Here is a 12,121-nt window from a genome sequence, read left to right on the forward strand (position 1 = left end):
TGTGCCTCCCTAATAACCCCCAAAAGCTCCTGCTATTGCTGTTCTACTTGCTAGGCTCCACTTCCAATCAACTTTGGCCAGCTCCTCCCTCATATCTTTGTATACCTTTATAATAATAATCTTTCTTAGTGTCACAAGTAGGCTTACATTAACACCGCATGAAGTTACTGTGAAAAATCCACTTGCAATACCGTTTTATCTGATTCTAGCTTCTCCCTCTCAAACTGCAAGGGTAAATTCTATCATATTGTGGTCACTGCCCCCTAAGGGTTCCTTCATCTTAAGTTGCCTAATCAGATCTGCCTCATTACACATCACCAAATCCAGAATTGCCTGTTCCCTAGTAGGCTCTGTCACAACCTGCTCCAAAGAAACATCTCGTAAACTATCACAAATAACTTTTCTCGGGATCCGCTACCAACCTGATTTTCCCAGACTACCTGCATATTGACGTCCCCCATGATTATTGTGATATTGCCTTTTTTACATGCTTTTTCTATCTCCTGATTTATTTTCTGCCCCACATCCTGACCACGGCTAGGGGGCCTGTACGTAACTCCCATCAGGGTCTTTTTTCCATTGCGATTCCTCAACTCTCCCCAAACAGATTCTATGCTTCCAATCCTATTTCGCTTCTTGCTATTGATTTAATTTCATTCCATTCTACCAATGAAACCCTGCCCCCTTTGCCCATCTGCCTGTCCTTTCGGTAGGACATATATCTGTGGATATTTAGATTCCAGCCTTGATCCCCTTGCAGCCACATTTCTGTGATGCCCACAATTTCAATGTGTGCAACAAACTCATTTACCTTGTTCCGTAGACTGCGTGCATTTAGGTACAACACCCTCAGTCCTGCATTGACCCGCCCCACTTCTCATATTTGTCCCCATTTTTGATCTATTACTGGAAATAATTTCTGGAAACTTTACTAACCTCTCCTGAGCCCTCAGCCCTTTAGTTGAAAGTCCTCGTCAGTAACCTTCACTTCTACCTTCTCCTTTAACTTTGATTTTCTAATTCTCCATACAACTGAACCTTCCCCCCCACTATTTAGTTTAAAGCCCTATCTACAGCCCTAGTTATGTGATTCGGCAGGTCCCAGCATGATTCAGATGAAGACTCTCCCATCGGAACAGCTCCCTCCTTCCCCAGTACTGGTTGCCAATGTCCCATGAATTCAAACCCATTTCTCCAACACCAATGGTTGATCCACACATTTGCCTCCTTAATCTTATTGATGTTTAGCATCAGTGTCTGGTATTCTGCCCTGTCATCTAATCTTCAGAAGCTTCCAAAGGCAGCTCAAGTGACAGTAGTTGAGTTTCTTGGTGTGAGACTGGCACAGGTTATTATGACTGGGGTGGAAGGACTGTGCAGTTTACCTAGCCCGACTACTCCACAGGTCACACCATCGGTTTAAAAGTACAAAATTATTAATATATTATAAAGCAAAACTTATTTTTTAAAACAAGTTGCAAGAACTAGTTAACATACACTTATCAAATTCACTAACACTACTAGTGCACAACAAAGGCTTCACTTGGGAGTTTGAATATTGACTTTAAGTCCTGCGGAAAAGTTGGCCAGGATCACCAGCACAGCCAAATAATAAACAGTGCCGCGTCCTTTGGAAGCAAGAGCATGTCAGGGGCAGAGACAAAATACGTGAGGAAATTCTGAGCCAGCATTTCATTCAAAACTCCATTGCCTGCAGTATCCTGTCCTATTTACAGCAGAACTTTTCCAGAGCAGATCGGCCTTAACAGTCACCTATGTACACTGGAAGTATAACTACCCTTTTAAAAAATACCCCAGTATGCATGCTCACATGTATGCGCGTGCATGCGCAAACACACACACACACACACACACACACACACACAAACAGGGTCACTGCAGGGATAGGCTTTATAAACTAAAGGATAAAGTTCCCAGGGTTTTGATGCTGCCGATCGGGAGCTCCTTCTGTGAGATGGCTGAAGGTTCTCACCAATGGAACCTTTGCTCGGCGGAGAATATGGAGCTGGATCAATTCTTATTGCCTCAATCTTTACAGGTTTTCAAATGCAGACAAATTGCACTCAGATGAGGATTCTCTGGCAGCTGGGTACTACCACACACACAGTTTCAGACAAGGATGGAGAGCGCGAGTCAGGGCAACCTTCCTTCTCAGCTTACTCCCCAAAGCATACTGAGTTCAAAAACAACAGGTCCAAAGCTTAAAGCTAGTCTCTGTCAGGTGCTTTCCAGGAAATCGCTAGACTTTACCAGTCTTTTCTCCATCAAGTAAAGTGATTGCAGTTCAAAACAAACATCTCTTCCCCTTCAAGAACCATGCTGTTCAAGTAATTTCTTGGAAAAAGTCATTATTGCTCCCAGTCCAAAGTTAAATTTGCGATCCTTGAAAAAAAATTCCAGGGCAGCATCCAAGTGCCCAGATAATGCAAAAGAAAAATATAGTTTTGAAAGATATGGGGCGAGATTCTCCGACCCCCCGCCAGGTCGGAGAATTGCCGGGGGCTGGCGTGAATCCCACCCCCGCCGGTTGCCGAATTCTCCGGCACCGGAGATTCGGCGGGGGCGGGAATCGCGCCGCGCCGGTTGGCGGGCCCCCCCCGGCGAATTCTCCGGCCCGGATGGGCCGAAGTCCCGCTGCTAGAATGCCTGTCCCGCCGGCGTGGATTAAACCACCTCTCTTACCAGCGGGACAAGGCGGCGCGGGCGGGCTCCGGGGTCCTGGGGGGGCGCGGGGCGATCTGGCCCCAAGGGGTGCCCCCACGGTGGCCTGGACCGCGATCGGGGCCCACCGACCCGCGGGCGGGCCTGTGCCGTGGGGGCACTCTTCTCCTTCCGCCTTCGCCATGGTCTCCACAATGGAGGAGGCGGAAGAGACCCCCTCCACTGCGCATTCGTGGGGATGCCGTGAGCGGCCGCTGACTATCCCGCGCAGGCGCCGCCCGGCAATATCATTTCCGCGTCAGCTGGCGGGGCACCAAAGGCCTTTCCCGCCAGCTGGCGGGGTGGAAATCAGTCCGGCGCGGGCCTAGCCCCTCAAGGTTAGGGCTCGGCCTCTCAAGATGCGGAGGATTCCGCATCTGTGGGGCGGCGCGATGCCGGACTGATTTGTGCCGTTTTTGGCGCCGGTCGGCAGACATCGCGCCGATTACGGAGAATTTCGCCCATGATTCTAACCAAGTCTTGTGTGCGTAAAACAGAGTGGGTCAGACTATTGATCTGTAGGCTTCCGTTTTGGTAGGGCAAGCTTTCACTTCATTCCCAGACCAACTGACTCCATTACCATCCAAAAGCTCAAGTGTATTACTAAGTGGCATGCAAGCTGATTTTAATTTGCTGGATGTTAATATGGATAGCGTAGTGGTTAGCACTGCTGCCTCACTGCACCAGGGACTCAAGTTCGATTCTAGCCTTGGGTCACTGTCTGTGCGGAGTCTGCACTTTCTCCCCGTGTCTGCATGGGTTTTCTCCAGTGCTTCATTTCCTCCCACAGTCCAAAGATCATAGAATTTACAGTGCAGAAGGAGGCCATTCAGCCCATCGAGTCTGCACCGGCTCTTGGAAAGAGCACCCTATCCAAGGTCAACACCTCCACCCTGTCCCCATAACCCAGTAACCCCACCCAACACTAAGGGCAATTTTGGACACTAAGGGCAATTTATCATGGCCAATCCACCTAACCTGCACATCTTTTGGACTGTGGGAGGAAACCGGAGCACCCGGAGGAAACCCACGCACACATGGGGAGGATGTGCAGACTCCGCACAGACAGTGACCCAAGCCGGAATTGAACCTGGGACCCTGGAGCTGTGAAGCAATTGTGCTATCCACAATGCTACCGTGCTGCCCGTGCAGGTTAGGCGGATCGGCCATAATAAATTGCCCTTAGTGTCCAAAAGGTTAGGTGGGGACATGGGCCTGGGGTGGGGGTGCTCCTTTGGAGCGTCAGTGTAGACTCAATGGGTCAAATGATCTTCTGCACTGTGGGGATTCTATGATTACTGAAATATGTTTTACTTATACTTTAAAGATCTAACCGTATGAAAGAATTGAGCTTTGTTCTACTTAGTGTTGCTGATAGGAAATTACAGTTTACGATAGGCAGAACCAATCGCCTATGATCTGCTATTTACACCCTGTGAATGGGAGTAATTTGCCAGTGGTTAAACAGTTTTCTTTTGGTGATATTTTGAAGCAGAGGTTAAATGTGCAGCTCACCATGTTGTCCTGTCCTTCTGAAAGCAGAAAGCTTTATTGTCAGACTGCATCCTGCAAGCAAAAGATTTAGAATAATACAGAAGCAAGGAAATAAAGCAGACCACTAGCAGCATATGATATACGTATTACGTTAAAACAGTGCCAAAATCCAAGAGCTCTTTTTAGTCATTTAACTGAATCATTGAACAATCCCTTGGGTGGTCTTTGCATACAGGATCCCAGCTTGTACCTCCAAAATGCTGCAGTGAAGAGCTGCAGCAGTCAGATTTGGAACTCTTCACGTTATGGTCTGCCACACCCAACAATGGGATTCTTTCACACTGGCCAATTAAACAGAACATTTTCCTTGATTGCTCAAAAGTTTTTTTTCTAATTTTTAAACTTCAGAACATTAAATATTTCATAAGTGGGACTAGCGGTAATTCCTTTTACAGAGCGATTTCCCAAAGTGGTCGATATTTTAACTTGAACAACGTTCTGCAGACATTCCTGCCTGATGATGGGATTTGTCACTCCACCAGCATTATCCTCCAAATTGACACTGTAAAATGTATGGTGCTTTACATTATCCCATCTGTTTTTGTTGGCTGCTGTGACTTTATATAATTGTCAGGTTTGCCTGGAGGTGCGAGAGGAAAGTTGTCTCCAGCTTGACATCTCTCCTTTCCTCCATCCAACCATAGAGAGCCAACGGCTCCAGCAGGACCTTCAGAAGGTTGAACAATTGGAAAGCAAGATTGGTGCTGAGCTGAGTTCTCTGAAGGAAAAGATTCAGCAGATCACAGATGCTCTGGAAACCTATAGTGACTTGGATGGACTGAAGGCTGCTGGCGAGGAGAAAAAGAAGGTATTGTCAGGGGAAATCATCCAAAATGAGTTAACTGGATGTGCTGTCACACTGAATAGGAAAAGTGTTGTATGATTTTGTTTTAAGAATGTACATTTAGGGTATTATGATTTTAAAATGCTGTGAGGCAAAACTTGAATGAACCTCAAGGTGGGTTCCAGAATTAAACTTATTTATCTCTTAACTCGCTCTCACCTAATGAAGTTCCATATTCCAGCCTTGCAAAGCTATCCTTTTATGCCAACTAAGCAAAATGGTCTTTGATAATTCTTTTCTATTTTTTGTGTGTCAAGTTGCTGCTTTCACTATCTATTACATCTGCAGCTTCTGTAAATCAATACGAAATTTTCGTAAGCACCCCCGAACAGGCGCCAGAATGTGGCGACTAGGGGCTTTTCACAGTAACTTCATTTGAAACCTACTTGTGACAATAAGTGATTTTCATTTCATTTCATTTATTGATAAGGATCATGAATCGCCGCCCTTCTATTCTGACACTGGCCATTCCTTCTACCCCTTTGCAAAAGCTGTCTCTTATAATTCCTATAAACCTTTCTTTCGTTCACTTTACCATCCTGATGTACAGTTCCTGACGCTTTGAAAGAGACGTAGCTTTTAGACTAATTATCTGCATGAAATAAGACTAATTGTGGTGAAGAGCCTTGTTTCAAGAGCGCAGGTTCAATTCCCGTACCAGCCTCCCTGAACAGGTGCTGGAATGTGGCGACTAGGGCTTTTCACAGGAACTTCATTGAAGCCTACTTGTGACAATAAGTGATTATTATTATTATTATTTTGTTTCATCACCACATTCTGTTAAATGATCAGCATCAAATTAATCCCCATCTTGTCTGTCCCATCACCTGTTCTCTGGATAAGATTTCTAGCCCTGCTCTAAAATTATACATCCCCTTGAAAACTCTGGCCTAATCCTTGATTAGAGCCTGGCCGCTTCACAGCTCCAGGGTCCCAGGTTCGACTCCCAGCACTGTCTGTGCGGAGTCTGCAAGTTCTCCCCGTGTCTGCGTGGGTTTCCTCCGGGTGCTCCGGTTTCCTCCCACAGTCCAAAGATGTGCAGGTTAGGTGGATTGGCCATGATAAATTGCCCCTTAGTGTCCAAAAAAAGGGGTTAGGTGGGATTGCTGGGTTGGGGTGGGGCCATAAGCTTGGGTGGAGTGCTCTTTCCGGGGGCTGGGGCAGACTCGATGGGCCGAGTGGCCTCCTTCTGCACTGTAAGTCCTGTGATTCTGTGGAGTATTTTTCGTCATGGCTGACATATATCTTTTTTTTGCTTATGTTATGGAGTTCTGCTCTCGAATGTGTTATTGATTTACCCGGAATGATGAACACATGATTTTCGTTCCACTTGTTATCCAGAAACTTCAGGAGCAGAAGGTGACCCTGACGCAGCGCAGAAACATCTTTAAGAAAGTAATGCAGCAGGTTTCCAAGGAGTATGATATTCTGAAGATGCAGCTACAGGAAAACGAGACTCATGCACAGGTGGGAATTTTTTTTAATGTCTCAGACCACGTAGCACCATGACTTGCAGACGGTTTGTAAATCACTTTTCCGACTGGAAGAGTTTGCAGTTTAAGTTGCAAATCTGGTGATTATTTTACATTTTAATTTAATTAAAGTTACGCCTTTTGATAAAACAGAAACAAAACACAAAACAAAACTCCCGAAACTCCAGTATCGGGCAGGGGTACCCCAAAGATTCACTGGGAATGCCCGCCCGCCGGCAGAGGTTCCCAGGTATGGCTTGCGCAATAATTGCGTGGAAAGTTCAGACTTCCTTTGGGCAATTGGCCCTGCACTGGAAACCATCTGAAAAAGTGATTTTAAACCCCAAACTTGATATTTCCTTCTGCGTAACTGTTGTACTAACCCCCGCCCCCCAGATCTCGGAAGGCCAGGTGAAATAGGATCACCTGGATTTCCAAGCAAGCAATCTGACTCAGTTGCCACTCCATTGGCAGTTACGGAGGATTTTAGTCAACAGATCATTATCACTACACTTGTGGCTCTCGGACCTCTCTGGAAATATTGGCACACCCCTCAGAACATCAATGCAAATATTTTTTCCAATAAACAGTGTCAGCAATCTAAAGGGAAGTAACCTTTGTCATTGCAGAAAATGTGTTTAGTTATGCAGCAACTGAGATAATCTGCTATTTAGTCAATTAAACACAGAACAGTTGCAGAAATCTGCTGACAAGTAGAAATGTGATGATCAAGCAGAGACTCCTCACGGTTTAGCCAAGGTTGAAAACCTCTGCATTGCATCGATCAGTTTATCCAAATAACTGTCATCTGAGAACTTGAAATGCAGAAGAATTTCAGACATATCTTTGAGTGCTTTGTATTATTTTTCAGGGAATAGCATTCAAATTAATTTGCCATCAATTATATTAAAGGGATAACAGACCATGTCCCTGTAAGCTGCGCGAGTGTACAGCCATACAACAATCTGGAATGTGCTGCACAGCACACCGAACAGGCCTTGCGGAACCAACATTCCCTCTAAAGTGTGCAAGGCCCTGCTGCAATCTTGAATGTATCGCACGGTGCAACAAACAGGCTGCATCCAACAAAGAAACATGAGACGGTGTATTGCCATGTGGGGCAGTGTACCTTTCAAGAGTTACCTCATTCGATAATTGTATATTCGGCAGGCACACGACAGGCACTTGCCATAAGTCAATGTGTCAATACTTGAGCAAAGTCCTATCTGCCGATCAGATTAAAACTGTTCACTTTGCTTGACTTGAATGACTTGCAAGACAACCCATAAAGAAACCATGCCTGTTATTGTCCTATTATGAAGGAACCCTTTAATTTGCTTAGCCATTAATCACGGCAGAGGATGGGACAAGATAAAGCTAGCCACTCTCGGCACCCTTCTCTCCTAGTCAGCAAAACATTATCCTCTGTTCAGCCTTGGTGTGCTTAGTTTCATTCTGTAATTGAAACCAGATGTTAGCTATGAAATTATGTTTATCCCCACACTGGTGGCTTGGAAGTAGCTATATACCTTATCCTTAACTTTTTGGTTTCCCAGCGTCAACAAGGACATTTAAAAATGCATTTTAAGAGCACCTTTAAGGCATTTATTGTCTCCTACCGATTCCTATCATGTAACTTCAATGCAATGGCACTGTTACAGCAGCAGGCATACTTGCTCTTTGCAGCATCTTGTCTCTAGATCAGCCTTCAGCAAATGGTGCAGCTTGGTAACATCATTGTTGCTGAAGCGGAAAGAGTGAATGAAGCAGGTATCTTCAGACATTCCCCAGATAATTGGCTTAGCCTCGGCCAGACAACGCAGCCTCTGGGCTGTCTGTGAATGGGCTCCAAGTGTCTGTTTTGTCTCCCTCCCTTGAAAGTTCTCTCCCTCTCTCCAAATCCGGGGCGACTGTTGGCTAGCCTAGTGAAATGGTCATGCTGTGCGGCGTGTGGTAGCTAAGGTTGACGACTTACTGTTGTTGCTGCAGTTGTCATCCGAAGCCCAGAATTACTGAAACGTAGCAGCAAGGAGCCACAAAAGTGATTGCACTCATAGCAATGCAGGAGGTTCAGTCTGACAACTCCCAAACAGCAAGGTAAAATCCAAGTAACAAAAAGTGTACAAACCTGGCTTTAAGTATTGCATTTCTGCAGCTCCTGTGCACATTTTAAATGGGTGCTCCACGATTGACAAGTTGCACCACGCAAGACCACAGGAAATTTGTCATTGGATCAAATCTGTTAATTTTGGGGCAGTAATGAGCCTCTCAGGTGTTTGAAGTATAACACCTTTGTGAAAACACATTCTCTTGCGTGCAATTGGAAATTCAGTTATTATTATTTTTATTATTAAGTGCATTCAGATCTACTTGCCCAATCCTGCGGTGCTCTTGTGCTGAAACTGGAAAACTGCTCTTGATGGCGTCTGGAAATTAACCCTAAACTGGCCAAGATCCTGTTACTCTTGGCCATCATCAAAGCTTCTTTGCAGCCTTTGGCATTTTTAGCACACACAACTTGTATCTGAAGATTTTATTCACACTAAAACTTTTATGGAACTTCACACAACTGTCACAAAGCCTCTTAGATGCAAGTCTGTTTAATGACAATAAGATGAGCTGCAAATTACATAAGTGTGTCACTGAATTCGTAAACTTACAACTTAAATATAGGTGACTGTCGGCAATGCTCCTTTTGCTTTGTACTGTTAAATTGAGCATCTACGGGATGCTTATGTAAAAAGGACTTGAAGCTGGCATATGTGCTCTGTAATTAATCAGTAGCATATTTGACACATCTACAGACAGAACATTGGCTGAGGCCTGGAAGGTGCTGATGGCAGAATAGGATGGTGAAGCTGACCTGGACTGTCATTGGCTGTACCGTCCATGTGATGCCAGCTGTAGGTGGATGAGCTCTTCCACTGCCTGCTAACTGAAGTCCAGGTCTTGTTGCAACAGTTCCCTCTCCGTCTTGACCATGAAGCTCTGCTAAACCTGCTGTTATGTTTGAGGGCACGACAGTGGACATGGACAGACAAGCTGTTTCTGATCATCTCCCTGGCCACCTTAGTATTTCTTCATCCTATTGCCTCAAGATCCTGTCATGGCAGCACTTTGAAATAAGTGTTATACACCTTGCAATCATACAGAGTTTTTTTTTTTTAAATGGCAGAACCTTTTAACGGTTCCCTTCCAGCTGCCAATAACCTGAATGGTCTTCAACATTCCGTGTGAGAACGAGCAATGCTAATGGGGAACTAGTTGGGGGCTGGTTTAGCACAGTGGGCTATACAGCTGGCTTGTAATGCAGACCAAGGCCAGCGGCACGGGTTCAATTCCCGTACCGGCCTCTCCGAACAGGCGCCGGAATGTGGCGACTAGGGGCTTTTCATTGAAGCCTACTTGTGACAATAAGCGATTATTATTATTAAGCAATGGAAACTGAAGTGTTTGTAAACCTCTACCAGCCAAATTTCTGCTTTTAGTCTAATGTGTTTGCAAATCATTAGATTTACCTTCTGGGAAATAAACATCAACATGATAACCACTTGAGTTTCCTGTTAGCCTTCTGAATTATGACGGGTGGCCTTTGTTAGTCCTGTTGCCTCATAATCTTCACACTGCAGCTTATGGTTATTATAGATAATTGGTACTAACAGGAAGCTAGGCTGTAGAAGCAAGGACATTTTGTGTGTGTCTGCACATGTATATGTGTGTCAATGACAATAAGTAAGCCAATTCAGATAGTGCAAATGTTTCTCCATCTGTGGAAAGTAGTGACTGCCTCAACACCTTGCATGTATTTATTTAGATTCCCTTGGCACAAGCTGCCAAGTTTCACTGCGGTGTTAGCACCCATTAATAAAATCAGTGTTTTTTCTTGTCTTTAGTATATTAACTTTTTGTTCACTGTTTATATTTGATTTAAAAAGCACAATATACTTTACAATGGTGCCAAAACCGAGCTGTAGACCATATCTATATCTCATTAATTTGAAAAAACAAGCTGTTGTGTAACTGTTTCCACTTATTTTGTAAATAAAGGGATTCCTGGATTTTCAAGTGCGCAAAAGAAAGTTTGTTAAATAGCTTCCATTCGCCTTATTTCCCCTCTTTCACCCACTCGTCAGTCCCCAATGTTACTTACTATTATTTCCAGCCCATCACACTTATTAAAATTCCAACCCCCAGTCAGCATTGTCAGTAAGGGCAGAACCTGTCCAAATTTCGGATTTTTAGCACCACAGATTAGACTCGCTGAGTTTTACTTACACAAAGATTAATTATTCATTATCAAGCCATAGTTTATAATAACAGAATAAAAATCTGATGACCTTGCATTCTCTATGGGACTTGCTGACAGACTTCCCACAGCCTGACTTAATTTTAAATCTATCTTCTAGGCTATGGTGTGTGAACGTCCTGAACAGAGTCAGTGTAAAATCTTAGTTAATTTTTCATTAAATCAGTCCTTGCATAATCTTTCAACAAATAACCCAAATCAACTTGCCATTTTGTTCCATTCGCACAAAAAAACTAACATTCCGGGGAGCAGCATTAGAAATTATCTTGTAAATTTATGCATTTTGCCATACTGAAAGCCTGCATATTTTAACAATTATATCTGTTATTTATCTAACACCTTTTAACATAGTAAAACATCCCAAGAGACTTTGCTGGTGTGTTATCAAACAGACTTTGACACCAAATTAGATATGGGGATACGAGAGCACATGACCCAAAACTTGATCAAAGAGGTGGGTTATGAGTATCATAAATCATAGAATCATAGAATTTACAGTGCAGAAGGAGGCCATTCGGTCCATCGAGTCTGCACCGGCCCTTACAAAGAGCACCCTACTGAAGCCCACGTATCTACCCTATCCCAGTAACCCCTACTTAACATTTTTGGGGCCCCAGTCATGATTTGGATGTGGGGGCCAAATGTAATATTTCCAAGTTTGGGGGTGACACAAAGCCAGGCAGGAATGTGCATTGTGAGGAACAAGTAAACTGGCTGCCGGAGGATTTTGACAGACAGACTTAGTGAGTGGGCCGAAACATGGCAGATGGGATATAATGTGGAAAAAGGCGAGGTAATCCACTTTGGTAGAAGGAACAGTTGTGCAGGATATTTCCTAAATGGTATGAAATTAAAAAGTGTAGATGTACAAAGGGATAAGAGTGTCCTTGTCCATAAGTTACTGAAGGCAAACATGTAGGTGCAGCAAGCTATTCGGAAACCTAATAAAATGCTAGCCTTTATTGCAAGAAGATTTGAGTGCAGGAGCGTTGGGGTCTTCCTTCAATTGGCTAGACCGCACCTGGAGTACTGTGTACAGTTCTGGCCCCCTTACTTCAGCAAGGATATTACTATCATAGAGGGAGTGTAACTAAGGTTCACCAGACTTATTCCAGAGATGGTGGGACTGGTGAAGAGAGATTGGGCCTGTATTCTCAAGAGTTTCGAAGAGATGAGAGGTGATCCTACTAACTAGTTAAAGGAATAGACGGGGTAGATGCAGGA

At 44.3% G+C, this 12,121-nt stretch overlaps 1 protein-coding gene across 1 annotated transcript in view; it reads left to right on the forward strand.

Annotated features, from left to right (window-relative positions):
- Positions 1-12,121, forward strand: part of ift74 (intraflagellar transport 74) — a 105,843-nt gene that overhangs the window by 75,241 nt on the left and 18,481 nt on the right. Inside the window, exons 16-17 of the mRNA XM_072517475.1 lie at positions 4,920-5,083; positions 6,461-6,586. Coding sequence (XP_072373576.1) covers positions 4,920-5,083; positions 6,461-6,586 — 290 coding nt within the window. The remainder of the gene's footprint in view (positions 1-4,919; positions 5,084-6,460; positions 6,587-12,121) is intronic.

Source organism: Scyliorhinus torazame, chromosome 9 (assembly GCF_047496885.1).
Source record: "Scyliorhinus torazame isolate Kashiwa2021f chromosome 9, sScyTor2.1, whole genome shotgun sequence".
Lineage (NCBI taxonomy): Eukaryota > Metazoa > Chordata > Chondrichthyes > Carcharhiniformes > Scyliorhinidae > Scyliorhinus > Scyliorhinus torazame.